This window comes from Athene noctua, chromosome 1 (assembly GCF_965140245.1).
Source record: "Athene noctua chromosome 1, bAthNoc1.hap1.1, whole genome shotgun sequence".
NCBI classification, from domain to species: Eukaryota; Metazoa; Chordata; class Aves; order Strigiformes; family Strigidae; genus Athene; species Athene noctua.
In genome coordinates this window covers 1,044,241-1,071,725 of record NC_134037.1, presented here as the reverse complement: position 1 = coordinate 1,071,725, position 27,485 = coordinate 1,044,241, and the positions used below count along the sequence as shown (strand labels likewise).

At 53.9% G+C, this 27,485-nt stretch overlaps 2 protein-coding genes across 5 annotated transcripts; both read right to left on the bottom strand.

Moving 5' to 3' along the window:
* Positions 1 to 1,129: 1,129 nt before the first annotated feature.
* Positions 1,130 to 7,185, bottom strand: LOC141955702 (protein aveugle-like). The gene is made up of 4 exons (XM_074895316.1): positions 5,612 to 7,185; positions 4,860 to 4,951; positions 3,466 to 3,727; positions 1,130 to 3,393 (listed from the first exon to the last, which is right to left on the bottom strand). The coding sequence occupies exons 2-4, from the start codon at positions 4,917 to 4,919 to the stop codon at positions 3,383 to 3,385; spliced, it is 333 nt and encodes a 110-aa protein (XP_074751417.1). The 5' UTR covers positions 4,920 to 4,951; positions 5,612 to 7,185; the 3' UTR covers positions 1,130 to 3,382.
* A 144-nt stretch (positions 7,186 to 7,329) lies between these two features.
* HADHB (hydroxyacyl-CoA dehydrogenase trifunctional multienzyme complex subunit beta) lies at positions 7,330 to 27,405 on the bottom strand. Of its 4 annotated transcripts, none has more exons than XM_074895314.1 (16): positions 27,360 to 27,405; positions 25,599 to 25,681; positions 25,163 to 25,204; positions 22,904 to 23,000; positions 22,294 to 22,338; positions 20,327 to 20,426; positions 19,047 to 19,134; positions 18,281 to 18,468; positions 15,436 to 15,616; positions 13,620 to 13,741; positions 11,506 to 11,585; positions 11,370 to 11,417; positions 10,882 to 10,969; positions 10,237 to 10,311; positions 9,598 to 9,762; positions 7,330 to 7,573 (listed from the first exon to the last, which is right to left on the bottom strand). In XM_074895314.1, the coding sequence occupies exons 2-16, from the start codon at positions 25,663 to 25,665 to the stop codon at positions 7,538 to 7,540; spliced, it is 1,422 nt and encodes a 473-aa protein (XP_074751415.1). In that variant the 5' UTR covers positions 25,666 to 25,681; positions 27,360 to 27,405; the 3' UTR covers positions 7,330 to 7,537. The 4 variants fall into 4 exon arrangements, with proteins under 4 accessions (XP_074751415.1, XP_074751410.1, XP_074751412.1 ...); XM_074895309.1 differs by lacking the exon at positions 27,360 to 27,405 and adding an exon at positions 24,567 to 24,572 and having other exon boundaries at positions 25,599 to 25,680; XM_074895311.1 differs by lacking the exon at positions 27,360 to 27,405 and adding an exon at positions 24,567 to 24,569 and having other exon boundaries at positions 25,599 to 25,680.
* Positions 27,406 to 27,485: the final 80 nt, after the last annotated feature.

The following is a 27,485-nucleotide window of genomic DNA, read 5'->3' as shown; positions in this document are numbered from 1 at the left end:
TCTCCTATCCCCTCCTCCTCTCTTGTCACAGAATCCCAGGATCATCCAGGTTGGAAAAGCCCTTGCAGTTCCTCCAGCCCAACCATGAGCCTCCCCCTGACCGTTCCCAACTCCCCCAGATCCCTCAGCGCTGGCTCAGCCCGACTCTTCAACCCCTCCAGGGATCCCGGGGACTCCCCCCTGCCCTGGGCAGCCCATTCCAACGCCCAACAGCCCCTTCTGCACAGAAATCCTTCCTAATATATGTAATACTTCCTTTTTTCTTTCTGCTCTCTCTCTTTCTTACATATATTCATATGTATAAGTTTCCCAGGAGCTGAATTGCATCAGATGATCACTGAGAGGTTATTAGGAAAATAGTCTCATCACCAAAGAGCCTTTGTTCATTCTCCAGACAATTATCAGTTGATTGTTGCCAAATTGCCTCCATTCACTTACCAAAGTGGTCAGTTAATAAAGTCACCGGCTCAGTTAGGATTCACCCTCCTCGTAACCCACCTCGAGGGACAAGACAGGTGCCATGGGATGCACAACCCCCACAAACCAGCTTCACGCAGGACACAGGAGAAACCATTTGGGTGCTCGGCCTTGGTCTGGAGGCGGGAGATGAGGGACACGGACCCCCAAGGGCGGAGGCTGTGGCTCATCCAATCCCCCACGTCGCCATGAAGAAGCTCCCAGCAAAATCACGCAGGGTCACTCGATTGGGGCCAGGAAGAGCCGGGATCTCCCATTGTGAGCAGCTGGAATCAGGAAGAAAAAACACCAAAACCTCACTTGAGGCACGGGACCCCCCTCCAGCGTCCTGCTGATCCCTGTGGATCAGCCACGTGGCTGCTGGGGACGGGCACGTCCGCTGCGAAAGGGTCTGTGGGCACGGGGGTAAAGCCCAGCGCTGTCCCTCAGCCCTCACCTTCGTCACCTCTGCACCTCGCCCCCGCGAGTCACCCCAGGGAATCCCAAAGCCACCCCATGGGCATCCCCCCCCCCAAACCACGGCCTTGCAGCCAGGGTCCCCCCAAACCTGCCTCCCCCAGACCTGCCTGTCGCGTCCTGACCTCAGGGGAAGGGACTGACCAGAGGCTCTTTAGCTGATACCTCGGGGTGAAATAAGGTGAAACGACACCAAATGGTCAAACTCAGCACAAATTTATTGATTACACATTTGAACCACATGAGGAGATAATTTTCTGGCAATAAAGCAAAACAATTACCCTTTGCACCTGAGATTACTAGAAGGAAAGATAGGAGAGAAAGGGAAGGAGAGGAAAAGGGGAAGGAGAGGGAGTTCCCTGCCCTGGGATCTGGCGATGTCCTGCACAGTTGCATCTTCTAAGGGTGGTGGGTGCACAGAGGGCAACGCAAAACCTGAGTAGTTAAGCACATCTCAAACACTCACAAGTAATGAAATTATAGTCCTGGGGTGGATAACGTGGAGTTTGGAGCTGATAAATCTGCCGGGATGACAGGGATGGGCTGGAGAGGGGAGCCCAGGGGAGCCCGGACGGTTCCGCTCTAGGGCATCCTGTAAAGTTTCAAGGGGCATCTGTCCCGTGAGCGATCTTTGCTTCGTTATCCACAAAATGAGTATTAAAGTTGACATGAAGATGCTAATGAAGATTAACAAGCTCATGCTAATTACATCACCCCATGAAGTGCCTTGCCCCTCCTCATACATGGGATATGTAGGTGTGTGGGTCGGCTGAGGGGAGGGACCCAAGGAAAGGGGGTATAAATGGAGAGGGAGGGCAAGAAGAGGAGGGGAAGCGAAGTGAAGCGAAGTGAAGCGAAGTGAAGCGAAGCGAAGCATCCTTGAACCCTCACTGCTGGGATCGACACAGGAACCAGGACCAGTGATCTCGATTTCTACCTCTATCTCTCTCCTTTTCTTTTTTCCCTTATTACCATTAATTAACGCAAGGCCAACTGTATCTCTTGCCATAACTCGTTATATACTCAGCCAATTATCATGTATCCAATTAGTACATTGTGGGAAATTAATAAATGTCTGTGTCTGGACTTGTTTCCCCGTTGTTCACCCCGTTGGGGATTTACAAGCCTCAGTCACTTCTCCCTTGTCTGGGCGGGACGTGACACAGAAGAACCGAGAGAGGTTAAGGAGGAGATGGCACAGGCAATCCTACAACGTCCCATTACCAATCCCAGCATAAAAAATACAAATCTGATGAACATCATTCCAATTTGTGCTAACCACGCCCCCACCCCGTGAGTCCCCAGGATTTTTAGTGACCCACGACCCGGGGGGTCTCTGCAGCAGCCCCCGGGGCAGAGGCCGGCGGGGGGGGATGCCGGCGCCGCCGAGCTCCGTCCTGGCCAGGCAGGAAGAGAAAAAGAAGGAAAAACTCTTGGGTCTGCTGCTTCCACCTGTCTGACCTTCCCCACAGCAGGGCAGGAGTCCCGCGGCTGTTCAGTAGCGTGCCTCCGAGTTTCTCACAGGCCAAACGACAATTTGTGTGGTATTTAATGCGGTTTTTGGCACCTCAGCTGATGCTGCCTGCCCGGGGACTCCCCCCACCTCCCAGACCCCCTCCCTCTTAGGGGGCTCCACAGGATCCAGCTGGAGCCCCCCCCATCACTTCTGGGACCACACGAGCCTCGGGGTGCCAGGGGAGGGTATTGCAGGGGGGAGGAGGGCTCGCCCTCCTCTTCCTCTTTGGGGAATCGGGTCCAAGGGACAGATCCTGCCCCGCAGCTTGCAGCCGCCCGAGCCTGGTGCCAGCAGTACTGGGGAGGGGGGGCGCTGGCCCCCTCCCCACCTCTGCTCAAGTTCAGAGCCAGGAAAGTACCAGGGGAGAGGAGGCCCAGGGGGGTGGGAGGCTCCGGCTTTCAACCCTGGTTGGAATCGGGGAGCGGGGACCCCTCTGTCATTACCAGGAAGGTGTTTATTGGGGGCAGCTCTGGCCGGGCTCCTCCTGCCAGCCCCGGGCACCGAGGTGATGGATTTCCCCAGTGCAGCAACCAGGGAGCTTGTCCCCCCCACACCAGCCCCCCCACCGCCCCACGGATGGACAGACGGACAGCCACCGTGCCCCGTTGCTGGGGGGTGACCTGGTGGTTGCAGCAGAACGCTGGGAGGCTGGGGGGGGGCTGGTAGGGCTCCCCTCAGCTTGCCAGAGCCAGCGGGACCCCACAGGAGCCGGCAGCGGTGCGAGGGGTGGCCACCCTCAACTTGTGCCCCCTCAGTGGCCACCTCTCGCTGCTCACTTGCCAGCACCGGGCAGGTCTGGGCTTCTCTGGGGGGGCACACGGTGACCTCAGGGCTCCCTCCAGCCCCGCTCCTGCCTCGGGTGCTCGGTTCCAGCTGCTGCTTTGTCCCCCCGTGGCGTCACCTCTCCCCCCCGCAGGCTCCTCCGCAGGGACGTCACCTGGGCTCTGGAGAAGGGGGTGACAGTGACCATCGCGCCGGGTGCCCACCCCCAACCCCCGGGCGTGGGGGACACTCACCTCCGGCGACGCTCAGCAGCTCCTCGAGCTCCTGCTGCAGCCGCAACCGCAGCAGCTCCCGCAGCAGCTCCCGCCGTCGCCTTCGCGGGGTCACCCCCACGCGCCGCAGGGTCCCCTCCGAGAGCCGCAGCAGGACCCGGCCCGAGAGGGCGTGCTCCTGGGCCAGCTCCGCCAGCCCCCCGGCCCCCCGGCGAGCCGCCAGCCAGGCCACCACCTCCGCCACCGACCACCGCCCCGCCGGGCGCTGCTCCCCCTCCGAGACCTGCGCCGGGAGGAGAGGGGTGAGCGGGGCCGTGCCCTCGTCCCCCTCATCCCCCTCCCCATCCTACAGACTCGACAGGGTCAGACGGGCTCCTCCGTGCCCCAATCCCCCCCCCAGCCCTCAGCCCCACCCCTGCGCTGATGCTGGGGGCTGTGGTAGAGCATTTCTGGGCAGGAGGAGAAAAATTATCCCAGCAAGAGTGGTCCGAGAGTGGCACAGGCTGCCCAGGGAGGGGGCAGTCCCCATCCCTGGGGGGGTTTCAGGGCCGTTGGGATGAGCTGTGGGGGATGTGGGGTAGGGGAGAACTTTGTAGAGTCGGGCTGAGGGTTGGACTCGCTGATCCCGAGGGGCTTTTCCAGCCTGAGTGACTCTGGGATGCTTCACACCTGCTAGTGGCCACAGTTAATAACCGTGCCAGTAACCATAGATACCACACATGTGGGGACAATTCTGAGGTTTTGAAGCTTCAGCGAGTGAGACTTTGAAGCGTGGTCAAGGTTGACCTGGATTTTCAATAAGAAGTTCATCAAGAATAAGCTTTAATCTCCAAACCCTTGAAAACAGGCAGGACCATAAATGCCGGGGGTTGCGCTGAGGATGAGTTATGTGACAGCTTGGCAAAGGGACCGTTCGATTAATTAACTTGGCAATGAAACTAATTTTTGAGCGGCCTGCAAGTGAGCGACCTGCATTATAATACTCAAAACCACCCCCCCAGGGCAAAAAGCCCCTTGCCCAGGGTAAAACCCTTCCCCTGGGCACGGGGAGCAGCACAAGGATTAGGTAAGCCGGGCTCTAATTGTGTGTTAATCGATCAGGGTCTAACAGAGGTGGTTGGAAAAGTCCTGATCTCGGAGTTTTGTGTCTAAAAGGAGCCCAAAAACCTGCTGGGGGGGTGCGTGGTGGGTGGGAAAGTCCCCCAAGCCCTCAGGCCTAGATAAATACACAACACCCCCCCCCCCACCCCCGCCCCAGCACACCAGCACATTAAGATCAGGTTATCCCCACGCTTTGGGGGGAGCAGCTGCACCCACGACCCCACTCCCCACCCGTGGGGGTCCCCCAAGCCCCGGGGCCCAGCTGCAGTTCTCCGTGGGGCGCCTCCACCCCCCCAGCCCCTGCTCACACTCACCTCCACCCTGGCACATCCCTCCGGCGGTGCCTCGGCCCCATCCTGCACCCCGCTGTCCATGGGGGACGGAGCGTGGGGGTGGCTCAGGCTCCCTGCGAAGGGGCTTTCATCAGCCGGGGGGGTCCCGCAGCTCACCCCACACCAGCCAGAAAACTCCCCGACCATGGCAAAGCACCCCCACCCCGTGCTCCCCGCCGCCGCCTCCCGGGGGGACGAGGGTGACCGTCCTCCTCCTCGCTGCCCCCCCGGCCCCCCCAGCAGACAGGGGCTGCTCCCCGGGGTGCCAGGCCAGGAGCCACGGCCAGGGCCCACTTGCCCGTTGCGACACGCCGGGGCGCCGAGCCCGGCACACCCAGGAGGTGAGATCAGCCCCGGCTCGCCCGTGAGCCCCGGGGGTACAGGCCAGCGTGGCACGGCCCCCCCAGCCCAACCGGGACCCCCACCCCAGCCTCACCCTCTCCCCCCCTGCCCCCCTTTCACCCCACACCTCCGCCCGGCTCGGTGCCAACACCCGAGAGTGAAAGAAACCTTAGTCCTGGCCCTGCCCCCCTGGGCACAGCCCCGAAACCCAGCTGCCCCCCGCACACTGGTGCCAGGCTGCGAGGGGCTCCCCGCTGTTCTGGGGAGCTGAGGGTCAGAGCCAGGCTGGGGCGGAGGCTGGTGAGGGGGCTCTGCAAAGGCTCCTCCATCTCCCCTCCCGCTGCCCCCCCTGCCCTGAGCACCTTCCCCGCGCAGAGGGGTGTGGGACTCACCAGAGCAGCTTTGGCTCCAAGGGTCCTGGCAATGGTGGGGATGGCAGCGAGGGTCCCAGGAGAGGTGGTGAGGGTCCTGGCAATGGTGGGGATGGCAGCAGGGGTGGCGAGGGTCCTGGTGACAACAGTGAGGGTCCTGGTAATGGCAGCAAGGACCCTGGTGGTGGTGAGGATCCTGGTGACGATAGCAAGGGTCCTGGTGATGGTGGTGATGGCAGCGGGGGTCCCAGCAAGGGTGGTGAGGGTCCCGGTGACGGCAGAGCCGCAGCCGAGGCACCCTCAGAGCAGCGGGGAGGAGCAGGATGAGCCCCGGGGATGAGTCACATCCCGAAGAGCTGCAGCCCTGCCCCGCCAAGGAGCGTGTAGGGACCAGCCACCACCTGCAAGAGCCCCCCCGCCGCTCCCCCCAGGCCCTGGAGAGGCCTTAAATCCCCTAAATAACTGTGAAAACAATCCGCCACGGAGCACGGCGGGCCAGAACGCTCCAGGGGGGCCGCAGAAATATTTCACACTCGGGGACAGAGCACAAAGAGCATCTCCCTCGCCTCAAACCCACTTCAGCTCCCTCCAGTCCCTGCAGCAAGGCCCAGGCACGGCTCTTGCCCCCCCAACACAGGCACAGCGGCCCCCCCAGGCTCACAGCTTGTGCCCCCCACCCATGGGTGCTGCAGAGAGCTCCGTGCCCACGCAGGATCTCGCTCCATCCACAGACGGGGCGTTATTTCTAAAGACACGTACAAACCCAACGGGCCCCTCTTCCCCCCGTTCCCACTTGCTCCCGAGCTTCTTTCACCTGAGATTTCCAACCAGGAATAAACAAGAAGCACCCACTGTGGCCCCCCCCGGCCCCAGCTCGGGCGTGCTGCCCAAACTGGGGGGGCTGTGCAGGACCTGGAGGGGTGCAGAAGCTGTTTCTTTCAGACAAAGGACTCCAAGGTTTTTGCAGGTTGGTTTAGAAAAATCTCTTATTTCCCAGCAAGTAACACAAACCACCCCCAGGTAACAAAACCAGCGATGAGCGAGGAAAATAAACCAAAACATTAATGAAAAGGGCAGGGACAATCGTTTCATCTCCCAAAATCTCAGGAGAAAGACCCCGAGTCTGCCCACCCGAAGTTTTATCAGCAACTCAGTTCTGCATAAGCATTTCACTGCCTCAATTTCTGAATTTTCAAAATACCAGACACTTTAAGTGTGTCATCAAGATACCAAAACAGTCTCAAACCCAGGTATTTTGATGATTGACTGGGCAGGTTTTGGGGGAGCTCACTCCCATTTCCAAAAGCAGAGACCTGGTACCAGCCCCCGGGCCAACCACCACAGAAACCATCCCCAACATATTTCAGGCGAGGGGAAGGAAAAAAAAAAAAAGCCAGATTGTTTGGGATTTTTTTTGTCCTGATTTATTGTGGCTAACATGGGTGACGCTCGTTTGTCAGAAGCTATTTGCTAATTGCAACGGTGTTGGGACATCCTGAGGCAAACTCCCCCCTTACAAACCAGGTCAGCCAACGCGGCGGGAACCCGTTTCTGGGAAGAGTTGTTACTCCCCTCAAGGAAGCTTTAGCTCGCACCTCAGCCCACCCACCTCCAGCACTTTACACCCTCTTTATCTCCAAACTTAATTCTCCGGACAGAGTATTGGAATAATTTCTCTCTGAGGGGAGAAATCTCACTTACTGAAGAGTTAGAGTAGAAATCAGATGGGTTACAAGGACTCTGGATAGAGTAAGAGCCCTATTTATTACTCTCCTGAAAGCAGAGTATTTCTTGGTTAAAAATTACCAGCTGAGTAGATAAAAGGGATTTGCAAAGGCCACCAAAACTCCTTTCTGAGAAGGATTGTCTGTACGTCTCTATAAACACAGTGAAACGGCGCTGCCAGGCCCAGGATGCACGGAGAGCCCCTCGGCTGCCCTCGGCCTGCTACTGAGGGTAAAGCTCCACCACCATCGCGTGTCCCTGGAAGGAGAGAGAGAGAGAGAGAGAAAACAGTCCCCGAAAGGACCAGTTATGAGACACGCACTCGAGAGGCGATGCCCATGTCCCCACCGCCTTAAAATACAAGGGGAGAGGGAAAGGCGTGATTTTCCAGGAGCCCACAGTCTGGTGGCTTCGGGGCAGCTTCGGGCTGGCTGAGGCAGCAGAGTCCGCCCCGAGTGACATGTCAGGGTCCCCCGAGGGCCAAAGTAGGAATTCGGGGTGGAACCACACCCTCAGGTGACAGAGGGTCCCCCCAGAGCAGCCTCAAGAGCGACAAGGAGGAGCATTGCCCCTATTTTCTTTGTAAAGATCTTTCTTCCCACGATTTGAGATGTGTCCCTGTCCTGGGTGGAGTGAGCAGCAGGAGGGTTTTGGTAGCAGGGGAGGGGGCTACAGCAGTGACCCCCTGGGAGAAGCTTCTCGCAGCTGCCCCGGCTGCGGGAGGGACTCGTGGTGGAGCTGGTTTGTGGAGGAAGCTCTCCTGCGAGAGGGGGACGGCGCTGGAGCAGGGCAGCAATGCCAGACCTTCCCCCCTCCCCGAGGGCCCAGCGCCCCCCATCCCCTGCCCCCTGCGCTGCTGCGGGGAGCGGGTGGAGATTTGGGGAGCAAAGCTGGGCCCGGGAAGAAGGGAGGGGCGGGGGGAGGTGTTCTCAGGATGTGGTGCTGCTGCTCGCGGCCCTACTCTTCTGTTACACGGCGTTGTTGTCAGTGTCTGTATTAAATTTATGTTCTCTCTCCTTCCCCTAACGAGTCTGTCTTTTGCCTGTGCCTTAAAGGGTGAGATCATCCCTCTCCGTCCTTATCTCAAGCTCCTGGGCCTTTTGCTTCTCCTTCCCAGCACTGGGGGGGAAGCGGGGAGGGAGCAGCTGCCCGGTGCTCCGTTTCCTCTCTGAGCTCAAACCACAAAAGTCCTTTTTGGCACCCAACGAGGGGCTCGAGGAACAGGAGCTGATAAGGACAGTAATAGGGAGTGATCAACGGGCAAAAGAGGGAGTGAATTCTGTTAGAGGAAAGATCTTTGGAATTTCTGGTGTTGTGGGTAAGCTGGGTTTTTTTCTGTATAGCGGAAGGAGGAGGGGTGGATTTTGTGTATTGTGTCTCGGTTTTATGATAATGTTATTATTATTTTGGTGGGGGGAAATTTCTGGTTTTACGTTAGTGTGTCAATGTGAGTATTGTGTCTTTAATGTCAATTCTTAAAAAAGTGATTGGCAGAGGCAAGGGCTGGGGGGTCCTGGTTTGAGGGAGTAGAGGTTTGTTGGTAGCGGAGGATGGTTTCAATCCATCAACCACTGGGTTGTGGGCCCAGCACACGCTTGGGAAGTCTCTGAGTCACCAAACACAACCTTGAGAACACAGGAGAAATCTCTCCTCCCCTTGGGTGCCCCAGGGGCAGCAGCGGGCTGGGGACGATCCGGAGAGGGGCTGGTGCCTCTGAAGTGGAGAAGAGGGAGCGAGCTCACAAGGTGACAAACACCCAGTGCCAGGGGACTTCAGAGGTGCCCTCACCCCGGTGTAACTGGGCAGGATTTCACAGCAGCAAGAGCAGAACTGAAATGAGGAGCAGCTGAGGGAACTGGGGGGGTTCAGTCTGGAGCGGAGGAGGCTGAGGGGAGACCTCCTGGCCCTCTGCAACTACCTGCCAGGAGGGGGCAGAGAGGGGGGATGAGTCTCTGGAGCCAAGGCCCCAGCGCCAGGCCCCGAGGGAATGGCCTCAAGCTGCCCAGGGCAGGGTCAGGCTGGCTCTGAGGAAGGATTTCTGTGCAGAAGGGGCTGTTGGGCGTTGGAATGGGCTGCCCAGGGCAGGGGGGAGTCCCCGGGATCCCTGGAGGGGTTGAAGAGTCGGGCTGAGCCAGCGCTGAGGGATCTGGGGGAGTTGGGAACGGTCAGGGGGAGGCTCATGGTGGGGCTGGAGGAGCTGCAAGGGCTTCTCTAACCCGGACCATTCTGGGATTCTGTGAAATGGCTGCCCCTCTCCCAAGGGAGTGGTGCCAGACCCTTACCTGCCCCCCCGCGGCGCAGGCAGCCACCAGGCCGTACTGCCCTCCCTCCTTCTTCAACCTGTGGGCCGCAGTCATGACCAGGCGGCAGCCGGTGGCGGCAAAAGGGTGTCCCAGCGAGAGGGAGCCCCCCCAGGTATTGAACTTCTCCAGAGGAGGGGCTCCGACCTGCAAGAACACACCAAGGGACACACGCAGTCACCAGCCTCCTGGAAGGAGATTGCTTGGTCTACTCACACCACTGAGGCTACAGCGCTCCGGGCTGGCCACATAAAGTCCTCTCTGGCACGTAAAAGTGCCCGACAACAGGAACAGAACCGTGCTCAAGGCTTTGCTGTGTCACCCCCAGCCAGACCGGTACACCCCGTGCTCTTAGAGACAGGCAGGACTGAGCTAACCCACCGTTTCGAATTCCCTCCTCTCCAACAATCACCGTTCTGGCTCCAGATCTCCACCTCCCGCTGACGACAGGAACTGTCAGTTCCCAAAGTGGCTCCCACTGGGATTTGCTAACCCAGAGTTCAAGGAACATCGTTTCTCCTCACAGAAAGTAACACAAGTGCTAGCGTATCCCACCCCGGCGAGGAATTCAGTGAATCCTGAAGTTAACCTAAAGATAAAAGCCTCCTGACTGTATCTTACCTTTGACTTTCTGCCCATGTAGTTTTGGGCAAACCAGTCCGAATCCATAGCTTTCAGGTTGGCCAGTATCTGCCCCTGAAAGGGAGGCGAGGGCGACGTTATCGAGGAAATGGCAAACTCAGAGGAAAGCCCAAGGCCAGCACTAGCAAATGGGGGACACCCCGAGACTCCCTACAGCCACAAAACTAACAGAGCCAACTGAAAAAAAAGCATTTTTACAGGATCAGGCCTGTTAATCAATGTTAGCCCAACCTTAGCTAGAAAATGACACCGTCCAATAAACAAGCCACCTCATCAGAGTAACACATATTTCCAACCCAATTAGCAGAGGATGTAAAGAACCGGTTTCTTTCATATACAGGGGTCTTGGGAAAGTAAGATTTTTTTTTTTTTTTTTACATATTGTTTTAGAAAAATTTCTGTGGTGACTTCAAGCAACATAAACCACTCAGCGCGGACTGTGTCAATGCGAAACTGCTCTTATGGTTAAAATAGATACGGTACTTGTATATAGACATAAAAGTAGAATTACACCTATCTACATCTACTAAAGGCCTTCACAAGAGCTTTCACCAGCGTGAAAACAGATGCCTACAGACCGGCGTTTTACAGCAAGAGGAATCCTCAAGCCTTCTGGGTACTCACAGCAAAAGCTTCGTGGAATTCAAACACGTCGATATCAGCCATGGTGAGACCAGCCTTCTCCAGCACTTTGGGAGTAGCGTATGTTGGGCTGAAGAAGAGTCAAGAAACAGAAGCCTTGCATGAATATACTTCCTCCTGTCATCATCCCCCTTTTCCACAGCGACCCACGTCACGTTCCTGCTCTCTAGGGTTCATGGTACAGCTCTCTGCCTGTCCCGCTCCAGCTGAAACACAACCCCACGTACCAACATGCTGAGATGCCCCCCAGCAAATCAGGGTGAGTATTTCTGACACAGCTGCTCTGCCCCGTGAGCCACCTCCCCCTCCTGAGTCACACCTCACACCCCGGCCCTGGCCCCTTTGCAAGGAGGCGTGAAGAGATGTATTATCTCATGAGATCCTTCACAGAAAAACAAACATGCCATGGCAAGTCAAGGCTGCCGTGCCAGGATGGACTGTCAGGGGATGCTCTCCACCATCACACCTACCCCAGTAGCAGCTGGTCCTTCGGATCCTGGGACACATACACGAAGTCCCTGCACAGGGGAAATGCTGTTAGTAACAGCCGGAGGAGAAGGAAGCGAGAGCAGACGTCAGAAGGCACGTCCAAGGGTCTCTTTTTACCTCAGGTAGGCCTTTGGTTTGTACCCCATTGCCAGAGCCTTCTCCTCGGACATGAGCAGAACTGCCGACGCACCGTCAGTCTGAAACAGGCAGACAAAACCCGTGAGGCCACTCGCTGCCCGAGGACAAGCAGACCCCGAGCACGAGAGCCCGACAGCCCTGCGGCACAGCAGCCTGCAAGGGAGAGCCCAGGACAGCCAGTGCTTCCAGGACATCCCCCTGGGAGAGAGACACAGAGTGGTCTGGGCGAGGGCGAGGGCAGATAATGCTGGCACACACACTGCTGAAGCCCTTCCTTAGAGCCCAGCTCCACTACTCCCCCGGTGTCAAAAGCCCTGCCAGTCCCCAGAACAAGCTGGTTACTCAGACCCTCACCTGTGAGCCCACTCAGCTCCATCCCAAAACCGGGGTGTAACTCTGGAACACCCCAAGCCCCAGGCTCACCACGTTGCAAAAACAAACAGCGGGGCCCTGGCACGGGACTGCTGATTTCTGGGGTAACAGCCTAAGCTGGCCTACAGACCCGTGGCACAGAGCACACCAGCGGCGGTTCAGCTGCTCCTGACACCAAGGCTGAGGCACTACCAGGATTTTCTAAGTCCCCAGGAATGCCAGGCGGTCATTGCTGCTGCAAGAGCCCCAGCAGTGGTTACTTGTTTCCGTGGAAGTGCTCCTCACAAACTGTGAAACAGTCTTTTAAAAAACACAAGAATCTGCTGGGGCTGAGTGTAGGAAGCAGAGAGTCACCTCCAGCCCTCTGCAGGAGACTGTCAGCAGCATCACAGGATCACAGAATCATTCAGGCTGGAAAAGCCCCTCGGGATCAGCGAGTCCAACCCTCAGCCCGACTCTACAAAGTTCTCCCCTACCCCACATCCCCCACAGCTCATCCCAACGGCCCTGAAACCCCCCCAGGGATGGGGACTGCCCCCTCCCTGGGCAGCCTGTGCCACTCTCGGACCACTCTTGCTGGGAAACATTTTCTCCTCCTGCCCAGCCTGAGCCTCCCCTGGGGCAGTTTCCAGCCGTTCCCTCTTGTCCTGTCCCTGATCCCCTGGGAGCAGAGCCCAGCCCCAGCCTCTCTGCAATGTCCTGTCAGGAGCTGCAGAGAGGGATGAGGGCTCCCCTCAGCCTCCTCCTCCTCACCCTGAACACTCCCAGCTCCTGCCCTGCCTCCTCACAGGATTGATTCTCCAGCCCTTCCCCAGCCTCGTTGCCCTCCTCTGCCCTCGCTCCAGCCCCTCCAGATCTCTCTGGGATTGAGGTGCCCAAACCTGGACACAACCTCCAGGTGTGGCCTCACCAGTGCCGAGCACAGGGGGACTGTCACCTCCCTGCTCCTGCTGCTCACACCAGTTCCAATCCAAGCCAGGAGGCCGTTGGCTTTCTTGGCCCCCGGGCACGCTGCTGGCTCCTGTTCAGCTGCCTGTCAGTGAGAACCCCCAGACCCTTCTCTCCCAGACAGCTCCAGCCACCCCTCCCCGAGCCTGTAGCCATGCAGGGTGTTGTTGTGGCCCAAGGGCAGGACCTGGCACTTGCCCTTGCTGAAGCTAATCCAGTTAACGTTGGCCACCGATCCAATCTATCCAGGTCTCTCTGCAGAGCCTCCCTATCTCAAACTTCACCCATATACTCCTCACCTAATTTACACAACAACCTGAGACCTCAGCATCTGAAAAAGCTTCCATTAAAAGCGCTAAAGAGAGGGAAAAGGAGCATGTGCAGAAGAGAGCTCATCACAGACATGCTTGAAAAATCTCTGTGGATTACAGGACAAGCCTTAAAGTGGCAAGTTTAGACTAAAACTACTAACTTCTAGACTTACTATGTGATCAATCCCATCCTGGGACAGAATTTCTAGATACGCCTTTGAATGAACAACCCTCATGAGGCAGCTACAGAGAAGCAAACGGATAAGACAGACCAAAACTTCAGGGGTTTAGTAATTTTAAAATGAAACAATCCAGTGCCCACGTCACGCTTGAAAAATCCAAAAGCGAGGGATATTACAACTGGTTCCCATAGATTGTACAGCTTGATCTATGCGCCTGCAGGAGGCAGAGGGTAAACTGGGAGGTTTTCCCCTCTGGCTCAGTGGTGGGAACACACATTACCAGGAAGGAGGAGTTGGCAGCTGTGACAGTTCCGTAGGGCTTGACAAAAGCTGGCTTCAGCTTGCCCATCTGCTCCATCGAGGAAGGACGGATCCCGTTGTCTTTGGTAACTGTGTCTTTGCCTGTTGATGAAAAAAGCGTGTTTAAACTCTGAAAGTCAGCAACGTAAATGTTGTCAGCACATCAGGAGTCCAGGGGAAAAAAATAAATCAGTAACCTCTGCTTTTTATGACAAGTGGGAGGAGGAAAAAAAGGGAAAATCTGTTCATGGTATCAGGATATTTAACATGGCTAAAAAAGAAAGCACTTAAAAATTAAAGCTACGTTACTTTCTCTCCTGCAAAAATGAAGCGCTGCAATCTATTTACTGTTAAGAAAAAATTACCACAAGGAAAACCCTGGTGATAAACAAATTTAAATTCAGATTAAAAAGCCTAAATTAGCATACGCTTGTGTGCTGAGTTTTGAGGAAGTAAGAACACTGGGGAAAAAAAGAGCCACCTTCAACTATACCCACTGCTTCAACAGCTAACAGAAAGCACCAATTTTAGTATAAAGACTGTATGCAACTGTGAACCTACAAAAGGTCTCTCTGGGGAACTAACGATGGAGTAAAAGTGCCCCAGATGAAGAGATACTCCAGCAAAGCGTGCCCGCTGGCTGAGGGGGATGTGGGGAGGAGTCAGGCCACAAAGGACAGCTTAAAGCTTCTCCCCAAACTGTTTCCTATCTGAGCCACGACTGGGAGGCCCGGGGAACCGGCGTCCACCGAGCAGGACACATCTCAGCTCTTCCTGTCCAGCACCTGATTTACCAGAACGGGACTTTATCAGGTTTTCTATTTGTTGTGAATAGCTTGGGGTATAAAGATGGGTTCTCTGGCCTGACTGAAAGAACAGGGGGGGATTCTTGGTCCAACTGTTCTGATTTTCCTTGCTCTGTGTAGAAGAATTTTAAATACAACCTCTGGTATATTTGAAATAGATTTTAAGGCCTAGTGAAATGTGTTCAGGACTGAGCGATCTTGTAATATTCCCAAGGCAACCAGAACACTGCCCAACAGGCCTGGAAAGTGTCCTTAGCCTGACGGTTGTATAGTCCCAGCCCAAGGCTGGTTTAAAACCCTGTCAAGCTAATCCTAGAGAGACAGTTTTAACAAAAGATGATTAATTAAACACAGGTGTTTTGCTAGATTAAGAGAATTTAGTATACAGAAACTGCTCGCTCTACCTAAGCTTTTAATAGAACATGCTGAAGTCTTTCTCAGAATTGTGCAAGATGAAAATTAGTGGAAGGAAGATGAAGATGATGACCCAAAAGATGACTCTGAGACTGAAACAAGGATTGGAATCAGAAGAGAAGAATTCGGCTGAGACAGGGGATTGTAGTGAACTTTAATAAAGATGAGAATGAAGAACTAAAAGGTCGTGTGGAAACTGAAAGACTTTAGACTTAGGTAACAGATTTAGAAATAGTGTATAAACTGCACGAGGCCTGCGGACATTTGCCTTTCACTGTGGTGTTGGCCCAACTCCGAGTTGTTAATAAAGCAAACCCAGAGATACCCCCAGTCTGGTGGAATTCTTTAACACTCTATCACCACATTAGCAGGGATATGAGGTGGGTATAACAAAATTTTGGTAAGAAAGGGTATGTTTATATATTTAAATATGCATGTTTTGAAACATGCTCCTATGGCAGTACTTTTCCATGGCTTTTCAGAGTTAAAATCCGCATCAGATACACAGAACATTAAGAATCTGACGCCGGCACCTCCCCTCCTTTTCCAAAGCAATATTTCATTTTGCACTTTTACCTGGCACTTTGAAGGGTACCACATCCAGCAGCAAGCCTCCATCCTGGGCTTTCTTAGCGAGCGTGTGTGAACGGAGGGCGTACTCATCTTGCTCCAGGCGGGAAACGGCAAAGGCAGCAGCCAAACGATCGGCCGAGTGCCCCATGGTCTCGCTGGTGGAGAACTCTGCCACAGCTGGGAGCTACAGAACAGAAAAAGGAAGGCAGCACGGGTAAACACCTCTCCCGGGGCAGTTATATAAAGGGCAGAAGTCGGGTAAGCCCTGCACAGTCAGCCAGTGAGGCCCTTCTGTTCATTAGGCAGAGTGGTTAATACGCAATGAACGGAAGGCAACCCTACCAGAAGTGGTATTAGAGGTGCTAAGAAACAAATAAAAACCTCTTTTTTCTTTTCATGATCACTTATAAATAAATGAGATCATAGAAATACGAAATCAACCGTCACTGTGAGTCTGAATAAGAGACTAGAAATTAATAAACTATTGTGAGGCTGCAGGTGTTCAAATAATCTGGAATCATATAACCACGCTGTGCTGCTCATTCATCCCACGTACAGCTCTCACCTTGGCTGGCCAAAAACCCAGCCTAGTTAATCCATGGATAAAGACAGATGAATTGAAACCTTTAGTTTAGGTATGTTTCAGCTGGTTTTAATATTTTAACTGATAAAGACATGAGGTAAGAAATGGGTGATGATGAGAGCGTCTAGTTTTAATGTTCTTAAAAGTTATACCATTAACTTCTCAGAAATGACAAATGTTAGGTGGAACATTGAGGAAAGGTTGTGGGAAACAGATGAAAAAAGTTGTTTGAAGCTGGATGACTTGCTGGCCCTGAAACGGACCAACAATGTGAACAGGAGCAGAGCCAAAGACAAGAATGGACTCGCTGACTGATGGAAATTCATGGGCATTTTTCATCACTGAAAGAACAGAGAATTGAAACATCAAGGGAAACTGAGGTGGACCCTGCCTGATGTGATGGTTTAGAATGCTGACATAAGGAGCAGGGACGGGTATAAGTTGCCATTCACTGAGGTGGGGGCCCAAATCTGAGTTGTGTATGTGATAATAAAGGCAAACCTAGAGTGAAGCCTGCTCTGCTCCAAGTATACTTTCATTCGTCTTTATCAAGAGGAACCATTGCTTTCAAAGGTTTTAGAAAAAAAATGGATGAAAATAAGGCCCAGACTGCTGCTTCCTCCAGAGCCTCAAGAACTGCACTGTGTTTGCACGTGCCAAGAGCAGCTGCCCTCTGCATTTAACAAGGAATCCCCTATGCAGGGTGACCGGGTTATTTGGGCTAAGGTGAACCACCACGTCCTGGGACCTTAAAACTCCTTGTCAGATTCCTCCTCAAGCAAAACCAGAGGCAGCAGATGGTTTAAGCTTAGCTTTTGTTCTTCCAGCCCCACACAGGAAATCCCTATGTGCGTTTAAGCCTGTGATGCTCTTATTCAGCCTGGGGATCTCATCTCCGCCGCGCGCTCGCTGCGTGGCCGGCACAGACACACAGTTTGCCCGGGAGGAGCTCGGTGGTGGCGAGGAGGGATGGGCTTTTCCCTCCCATCTCCACCACAGTGCAATTCACCCCTCTGGTGACCTCCAAGGCAGGGACGGGGGGCTCCTCTGCAGCACAGTCCTGACACGAACCATCAGACTGACGATTCTTGTCAGGGCCCAAATACAGGAGCTGAACGCATTCCGCACCTGGCAGGACTTGGCCAGGAACACTAATCATAAGTATTAATCCAACCACAATTAATATACTGAGGACACTCCACTCTGCCGGTCAGAGAGGGGCTGGGGGGTTGAGAATGAGCCAGAGTGTGCCCAGGGGGCCAAGGAGGGCAACGGCATCCTGGCTTGTGTCAGCACCGGCGTGGCCAGCAGGGCCAGGGAAGGGATCTGAGCCCTGGGCTCGGCACTGGGGAGGCCGCCCCTCGATTCCTGGGTTCAGTTTTGGGCCCCTCACCCCAAAAAGGCCACTGAATGACTCGAGCGTGGCCAGAGAAGGGCAACGGAGCTGGGGCAGGGTCTGGAGCACAGGTCTGCTGGGGAGCGGCTGGGGGAACTGGGGGGGTTCAGTCTGGAGCAGAGGAGGCTGAGGGGAGACCTCCTGGCCCTCTGCAACTCCCTGCCAGGAGGGGGCAGAGAGGGGGGATGAGTCTCTGGAGCCAAGGCCCCAGCGCCAGGCCCCGAGGGAATGGCCTCAAGCTGCCCAGGGCAGGGTCAGGCTGGCTCTGAGGAAGGATTTCTGTGCAGAAGGGGCTGTTGGGCGTTGGAATGGGCTGCCCAGGGCAGGGGGGAGTCCCCGGGATCCCTGGGGGGGTTGAAGAGTCGGGCTGAGCCAGCGCTGAGGGATCTGGGGGAGTTGGGAACGCTCAGGGGGAGGCTCATGGCTGGGCTGGGGGAGCTGCAAGGGCTTTTCCAACCCAGATGGTTCTGGGATTCTGTGACATTAAGCACATTTCTTCTGTCATCTAGGAAACAAAAATTCTTCTGACCTTTAGGACCCTTGCATAAATTTTCTATTTAAGGGAAAAAGCTTTTGCAGTCTCCAGCACCATTTGTCTAGGAATCGCGGGAGAGGGAAGTTTTGAAATAGGTTTGATTTACTGAAGACCAACACATAAGAAGACAAAGCAGAGAATCACAAATGTCATGAGATGCATTAACCAACTGCACCTTTAACCTAAGGCACAGCACACAGCCGATACACTGGCAGCCATCTTATCCTTTTTAAATCCTCCCCACTGAGGCTAAAAAAATTGCCTAAGTCAACTTGTTTTACACCTCCTTATAAAACAGATTAGCTAAATATCTAAGTGCCTGGAAAAAAGTTACCTCGGGAGCAAAGTAGTCAGGGCGAATTTTGGAAAGCAGGGAGAGCTTCTGGCCTAAGGTCTTGGCTCGGTTAAGGGTCAGCATAGTCTTCCTCATCTTCCTGCTGTGACGAATGGGAACGTCTGACATCAACTCCACACCCCCCGCTACGACGACGTCGCACTGGCCAGCAGCAATCATACCCACGCCTGCAGAAGGAGACAGAGCTTCCCGTGAGAGCTGCGGGGAGAAGTGACACTTACCCCTTGGACACTACATTTTCTTTCCTCCTCCAGCCTCTGGCTTTGGCCGAGTTACAGAACACGGGCTTAACAGAGACTGAGCAGGGTGAACAGATGTTTTCTGAGTCACACTAGTTTTGTAACTTTGCTTCCACTTCTCTTTGTCACACACAGCAGTTGGGAAAATCAGACCCCCAGCCATTAGAGACAGTAACCAGGTCTCCATTTTTTTGCACTGTTTAGGCTAAGTCAGACATGAAAGCAGCCTGAAAGGCAGCAACTTCCTTATCGTGACATGGTCGTTACCTCCCAGGCTAACACAGACCCTGAGCACAAACTACTGCTGAGTGCAGAGGGTGCCAAGCTGCTGGCAGGTCTACAGCAGACAACCAATCCATATTATATTTTGTTGGTTCAAAACCTCCATTCTAGAATTTCTTCAGATGTTCACCTATATTCACTAAGCAGTGCAAGTTAGACGAGGGATGCAGAGAAGTTGCTAAACTCAGTCTCACACCCACAGCTTGTTCTTCCAGCCAACATACCTGTGGTCATAGCCTGGTTTGAAGAAATGCAAGCCATGGTGACTGTATGGGCTGGAGTTTTGTCAGAGAAACCCGCTCCCAAGGCAGCCTATGAGCAAAGAACGGGTGTTAAAACCTACACCTTCTGCAAGACAGGGTCAGAGCCGCCTTCTGCCCAGCAACACACCTTGCCAGACTACACTGAGAAGCAGCACATCGAGTTTCCAGTCGGGCAATTACTGCAGCAGCTCATCCCCTCCCCAGACTCCGGGGAGAGGAGACGGCAGCTACCAAGGCTCTCTGCCATCACCAGCCCCACATTAACAAGGGACAAAGTCATCACACCCCTCACAATTTCAGAGAACCTCCAACTACTCGACATCATCTCTGCTCCACCTTATTTGCAAAGGCGACACGTGAAAGGAATTACTTAGACCCCTCAGCACAAGGCACTTGCTTTTCAGAGAGCAGAAAACACTCCCTGCAGCTCAGCAAGCAGCGCTGCAGCAGCCCCAGCCGAGAGCTCGGCCTCCCGTCATGGGAGAACCACTCCCAGCAAGACCTTCCCTACTTGAGACGTGGCCAACTAGTTGAAAGTTCAACAGTTGTTCCCGAGTTAAAATTACACCGCGGCGGCCTCATCTGACTGGCAGGTGACCAAAGCAAGTATTTGCATATACAAGGCGAAAACTGCTGATGGAACTGGAGAGCCTCAGAACCTCCGGAGCCTTTCCAGCCCAGGTTACGTCACCGTTTCACCCAGTTGCAGAAAACAGCAGGTTAAGAAAAGTCCCAAGCCGCCTCTGTAACGTGGGTTCAGTGGATAATTTCTGTGGATAATACACGGATTGTTCTCTGACCGCCAGAAAAAAGGGCAGCTAAGCTACTCCATTTCAAACCATTCCACAGATGCATCTGATCAGCCGACTAAAAGAAATAAATACCAGAGTAAAGCAACGTATCACAGCACGTTCTGGTCCCCCCAGGTACTTCAGACAAGCCAGTGTTTGAGTTTGACTGGTAATTAAGAGCTGAGTGATCAGCAATCATTAACAAGAGTTTGCCTTTCAGGGAAGAGCCAAGCAGAGGCTCCAGAGGGTTAAAATGCACTTGATCTACGGCAGATTTCAAGAGGAGGCAGAGCCCATACAGTCACTTCACAGGCACAACTAGTGCATATTTTCAAATCACATGTAAATGAACCATAATACTGGAATTTCTTTCTTTTTTTTTTGGCGTTTGTCATTTTCATACTCGCTGCAGAAATGGGACTCACAGGGGAAATGCTGCACGTAACCCACCTCTCTGGCAACATTACTGGTTTTCACCTCCTGGATAACTGTGCCATAAACAATATAATCAACAACCTCCCGTGGGACACTGGTCCGGTTCAGCAGCCCCCTAAGGAGAAGATCAAAACAAACAGAATTTGCACCATGTAAGCAATAACCTTGTTCCAGTCCTCAAACAGCCTCTTCCCACCAGGTTGGCTGGAGAATGAGGCAACAATGGAGCCACATCTTCCACCCCCAGCTCAGAAGAAACCTTGTGCACGTAGGTACTTAGGGAAAAGTGTAACTGACTACAAACTGCAAATAATCACGCTGATAAAATAATGTAAATGATGTAAAATGATTACATAATTTAATGAAACTAGCTACTCTATGCCTTCACCGCTCTCAGAAACGGCTGTTAGTACCTTCACCAATTTGGAGTGTTCTGACATCAAAATTAAAGGAAGAAGGCCCAAAGAGGTAACAAAACCGATCACCCTCAATGTAAGAAAGTGTAAAACTTCAGTAAAGACACACAAAGAAGGAGCAGTGCGTTTTCACAGTTCATCAGTAAATACTCTGTGTGATTTGCCTGAACATCTTGACAGACACTCCAGCGCAGCAAACCCACCCCAGGCAGCGCTTCAAGGCCACTGGGATTCAAATGTGGTTTCGTGCACCAGGAAGTACCAAAGAAAAAATGAAACTAAAGGCACCTCAATCAATACCTTCCCTTCCGCAGCACACTAAAACCCCCTCGATAGCCAGGACAGAGCCCTCACGCAGGACTAACACACTGTCATCCAAATTAGGCTGCCCTGGTGAAGCACGGCGTTCAGGCTTGGCACGAGGACACCCAAACACAATCACCACACCTTGGGCCTTGAAATCTCCTTCCCCCACGCCTCGAGGAAAGCCTCCTCTCTTTCCAACAGCACTTTTCCCCGCTTCTCAACAAAACAAACCCACTGCTCATGGCCTGCAGCTTTCGACAAACCACTGCAGAACAGGAGGGACAGGCAAGAGGTCAGAATCAGCTCATTATTCTGGTTGCCAGATAAGTTTTCTCTGCGAGGCCCAGATTGGTTTTCCCATGAATTGTTAAGTACACACCAACAACAGAACCCCAGAGTCACTCAGGCTGGAAAAGCCCCTCGGGATCACCGAGTCCAACCCTCAGCCCGACTCTACAAAGTTCTCCCCTACCCCACATCCCCCACAGCTCATCCCAACACCCTGAAACCCCCCCAGGGATGGGGACTGCCCCCTCCCTGGGCAGCCTGTGCCACTCTCGGACCACTCTTGCTGGGAAACATTTTCTCCTCCTGCCCAGCCTGAGCCTCCCCTGGGGCAGTTTCCAGCCGTTCCCTCTTGTCCTGTCCCTGATCCCCTGGGAGCAGAGCCCAGCCCCAGCCTCTCTGCAATGTCCTGTCAGGAGCTGCAGAGAGGGATGAGGGCTCCCCTCAGCCTCCTCCTCCTCACACTCAACACTCCCAGCTCCTGCCCTGCCTCCTCACAGGATTGATTCTCCAGCCCTTCCCCAGCCTCGTTGCCCTCCTCTGCCCTCGCTCCAGCCCCTCCAGATCTCTCTGGGATTGAGGTGCCCAAACCTGGACACAACCTCCAGGTGTGGCCTCACCAGTGCCGAGCACAGGGGGACTGTCACCTCCCTGCTCCTGCTGGTAGTAGAATAGCTGCACCCTCCACGTTTAGAAAACTACAGTCAGAATCCAAACAAGCTAGAATTTGACAAGCAGGACAACACAACCATCTCTTTGTAACAACACACTTTAAACACAGGCCTATTGCAAACCCTGCAGCTTAATCCACCTCCTAAGGTGATGGTGGAGCATGAAAAATGAAGCAACTGGATCACATCGTTCAGAGACAAAGCTAGACCTTGGCCTCCAAACTTCTAGAAGCTGCCATCCCAACACTGGGACCCCAGCAGCTCAACGAGTTTTCTGGGCCCTTTCAGCATTTGATTTACTTACTGCAGCGCAGCTCTTGCTAAGTCATGGGGCATAAGATCCGCATACCTGGAAGTTAAAGAGAGGCAGAAACTTAGGGGTGTCAGAAACAGGTACAAAGGACCAGTGACATACCAGCAACGCTCCACTGGTCATCAAACATCTCCTAGCCTGGGATGTGAAGACTCCCTGTGTATAGTCAGTACACAATCCCTGCCCTAAAACCACCAAAAACCCAGCAGTAGCACAATAACGAAATCCCCTCCCCATGCTAAGAGTTAGGTCTGGTCCTAATTCATCTGTGGATTGTGGGGCTAGAAGAGTCTACAGCAGATTCTCTGCACCCATCCTGCTAGTTTTGTGAAACCCGTTGCTTAATCTGCTACAATTCACCACCAGCTTCCTCCAGGCATGCAGCATAAATCCCCCTTCTTCTCAGAATTCATCCACATGACCAATCTTCTTCAAACCAAATCAGGTAAGATGGAGTAACGATAGCAGCCTAACTCATTGCCACCACAGTACTTTTAGGCATCATAACTACATTAAAATGAACAAGTAAGCCAACTTTTTTCACAGAAAGATTCTACTATTAACGAAGCCAGTGTGTATTTTTTTCTTATTTTATACTTACGAGGTGCCAGACTGCAAAAATGGGATACGGACGCCCTCTACCACGACAATATTCTTCACACCACTTTTGGTTAAGGTTTTCTTGCTCTTAGGCTGGACTGGTAAGAGAGAAGTGATGTTAACAAGAATACCAGCAAGCTTAAAGACCCTGTAGGAACTCCCTGCCAGGAGGGGGCAGAGAGGGGGGATGAGTCTCTGGAGCCAAGGCCCCAGCGCCAGGCCCCGAGGGAATGGCCTCAAGCTGCCCAGGGCAGGGTCAGGCTGGCTCTGAGGAAGGATTTCTGTGCAGAAGGGGCTGTTGGGCGTTGGAATGGGCTGCCCAGGGCAGGGGGGAGTCCCCGGGATCCCTGGGGGGGTTGAAGAGTCGGGCTGAGCCAGCGCTGAGGGGTCTGGGGGAGTTGGGAACGGTCAGGGGGAGGGTCATGGTTGGGCTGGAGGAGCTGCAAGGGCTTTTCCAACCCAGATGATTCCAGGATTTCTGTAAATACTAGAAAACTAAGGAAGTTGTTCTCTTTTGGTACATAAGTCAAAAGCAGAGTAGGTAGGCTGCCTGAGCTGTAATCTTGTCTCTGTCTGGCTAATTACATGATCGGTGAAAAATGATTTGACAACTCGGTACGTCCCCCATCAGCAGAGTCACCTGTAGCTGCACTGAGGCAACGATACAGCCGAGAACAAAGGCACACACCTCCCAGTCTCTGGGAGACAAGACTACTACAGGAGGAGGTGCCTCTAAAAACACGATACGAGCAAGGAAGACCAAACTCAAAGCCTGAGTAAGATCTTTCACTGGGGAAGAAGCAAGGACTGCCAACAGCAACCCATCTTCCACAGTAACTGCCTATATATCACAGAATGACAGAACCATTCGGGTCGGAAAAGCCCCTCGGGATCAGCGAGTCCAACCCTCAGCCCGACTCTACAAAGCTCTCCCCTACCCCACATCCCCCACAGCTCATCCCAACGGCCCTGAAACCCCCCCAGGGATGGGGACTCCCCCCTCCCTGGGCAGCCTGTTCCACTCTCGGACCACTCTTGCTGGGAAACATTTTCTCCTCCTGCCCAGCCTGAGCCTCCCCTGGGGCAGTTTCCAGCCGTTCCCTCTTGTCCTGTCCCTGATCCCCTGGGAGCAGAGCCCAGCCCCAGCCTCTCTGCAATGTCCTGGCAGGAGCTGCAGAGAGGGATGAGGGCTCCCCTCAGCCTCCTCCTCCTCACACTCAACACTCCCAGCTCCTTCTGCACAGTTGGGCTCTTACTGCACAGTTAAGGTGAGATAATTAAAAAAGATAATTCAAAAAGGTCAGGAATTCAATTAATTTTCACTCCTGTGGGAAAGCAGTAGCCAGGAGTACATATAACTGCTCTGGGTAACTTGCTACTTCTCCATGAGGTGTCTGAGCATCTCAGGATCAAGCCAAACCACGTCACGTCACAGTATGGTTCAAGAGGCCACTGTCAGAGCTCTTCCAGAGTGATGATTAACAGAGTTCAAGGAGAATTTCCCAGTGCCATCAGGCCTGCAAATCTTAACGAGCACAAACAGCAGCTCCTTTACAAGCAGGAAAAGGACAAAGACAAGTGAAAGCAGCCTAACTCCAGCTAAATACTGTGCTCAAGCCAGCTGAGCACCTGGACGAGACTCCAGCACTGTTCTGGGGTTACACCAGCTGCTCTGCACAAAGCCAAGGGGGAGGGAGAGCTGCTGTCCAGGCCTTTTCCAAACTCCAGGCAGCTCAAAGCATCCGCCACCTGTGCAAACCCCCCACAATGAACCCCCCCAACGCCAGATCACCCCAACTGCTCACTAAGGGCCACAGCTAAAAACCCACCTACATGTGGGTGCTCAGTGGCTCCACCAAGAGCTGAGCCTCTTACTGGTCTTGTTGGATTTCAGAGCTAATTCCACAAGATTCTCCTCGTCAGGGACAAATCCCCTCCCCTCTGGGCAAGCGATCTGGTTATGCCAAGACAGTTTATAAACCCCGAGCTCAGCCTCTCTATTCTAGAAATAGCAATCCATCAGGTGACGACAGGGTGTGAGCTCTGCAGCTGGGTGCGAGGGGCCTTCAGAGGTGGAGAGGACTCTGCTGCGAGCAGGGCTTTGCCTGTAGTTTGATTTATTTGCAACTTCCTCAAACTAAGGCTGTCCATAGCATATTTCTGAGAGTTAAGTAGAATGAGACTCTGGAAAAGGGAGGCAGCTTCAAAAATAGTCTTCCCTAGCACAGGCCCACCGAGATTCCCAGTGTTTTCACTTTACCTGCGGCTTGTAACTGTGAAGAGCAGCTGAGTGACCGAGCAACTGGAAAAACAAAAAGCGAAAAACGAGGGTCAAACTCGAGGTGTTAGAAACATTTCTAGTTTATATAAGAACTGTTAAAAAAGATAACATCACCGTAAGACAACTACACCTGAAGAGGTGTGAGATACTTTTTAGTTTATTCATGAAAACAACGCTCTTCATATTACCCGTTAACATGAGATTCCTCCCACATCTGATGCGGGAAGGGACAGGGATCCCAATGGAATTAGTTACTTTAAAAAAAAAAAGGCCATTGTCACCTTTTTTAAGATGACAAGGGAACAGTCATTCGGATACAAGCATCCATCCCAAACCCAACACTTAGAACTTTATGACCTGCAAATTCAATAATTATGTTTATTAAAAGTATAAACAATTATAAAAAGATACTCACAGCCCCTGGCGGCCCATGCTGAGGAAGCAGGGAGGTTTCTGATGGCATGGGTCAGTATGGAACTCATTTTGATACCTAGAGAGCTGGAAAAAGACTGATATTAGCCCAGTCTGGTCTATTCAGAACAATTTCAAGGTGAGTGATCTGCCCACTTCTCCCAGAGCCAAAAAACTGAAGGAGAAGAAGACGCTCCAAGGGCGGCAGCACAGAGAATTACTTCACACTATGCTTTTTGAACAGCAGCTAACACACGAGGAGTCTGGCTTCTGACCGTGGCCTGCGAGTGTTCCTGTGTATAAATACTCGTCTCCCCATGACCCAGCACTGTACTAACAGCCGCCAGCGCAGTTTTCGATTCCCCTCCCGATAACTGTTCCACCACTTCCCCACTGGAAAATTGTCCCAGTGCCCAGCCGGTCTCGCTGCCAGTGTGACTCTCCTGACGCACTCTCCTTGGCACGATTTCACGCCGTTACCCCTCGTTTTAACTGTTGATGCCAACCTCAGTAACTTTCACTGCGTATCCCTGCGAGAAGCGGAATGAGTTGGCATCTGCTAGCCAAAAAACTTCCTCTGTCGCTTTCCCAAAAAGCTCACAGCCCCCAGACAAATCCACATCTACAGTTCTTATTGCCCGGGGCAAAAAATAGTCCTCACAGCTCCAGTTCTTTGGCTGCCTCACGACATTGTTAATCTCACTTCGTTATGCTTTTAGCATTCAAGCTAACAGCACTCTCTGCCTCAAATTCACACACTTTCCTCAGAGAATTAGGGACACCGCTGTGGTCCCAAGCCCAGCCCACCCAGGTATGGCAGTCCTCCACAGCTTCTCCAAACTCAGCCTAAGCTGCCAGCCACCCGCTTCCCCTTCTATGCCTCACACCTGTGACCACGCAGCATTCTTCGTTCCCCAGCCCACTCTGGCACCCCACAAACCAAATCTGGGCTCCTCACGTCAGTAAAGGCCCAGAAAACAGACCTCCTCTTCCTCCCCAGCATCCCTCTCTATGCCGTCTCTCTCCTCCATCTGTGCCAAGCTCCCCTCCCACATCTGATGGAACCTTTTCCCCAAATCTCCCCTGACAAAACATTTCCTCTCCAGGCACCCAAACCAGGCCCTGCACACTGCAGAGCCGCTCTCCTCACAACACACCCACTGACCTCACCCCAACACGCAGTAGCCCTCACATTTTCAACAGCCAGCTGCTGCCCTGGCACCCCGAGACAGCCTCACACCCCCACAAATCGAGCTGCCCAAAGCTCCTTCCAGAGCCTGCAGCATCTGCCCCGCTCCCACAAACAGCCGCCGCTCCTCTTCCCCACACACGACACGTGTCCCCTGACCCTTGTACAGGCCACAACACCTTTCGCACCCACACACGCCTCACCCCCACCCCGCGGACTCACGGCGCACACAAGCTACAACCCCCCCGCACTACCCACCCGCTTCTCCCCCAGACAGACACCCCCCCCGTACCCCACACCCGCTCCTCACCCCCCACCCAGCCCAGACCCACCACGCACCCGCTCCTCGGCAACACACGAGCCAGGCTCAGGCAGCCCCGCCCCAGGGACACCCTCAGGGGGCCGCACGCACCCCACCAACCCCCCGAATTCAACCGACACCCCCACCCCTCACATACACAACCCACCCCTCCCCTCCCTCCGGAACCAACCGACCAGCCGCCCACCACCCCCCTTTACCCTCAGCGACCCCCTCGCACGCCCGCTTCACCCTCAGCCCCCCCGGCAGCCGCGTACCTCGTCCCGCACCCAGCGCCCCGCCGCCCCGCACCGCCCCGCCGCCGCGCCGCCACTCAGGAAGGACCCCGCTGCCGCCCCCCCCAGGCCTGCCCGCCGCCCGCCTGAGGGACGCCGCCCGTCCCG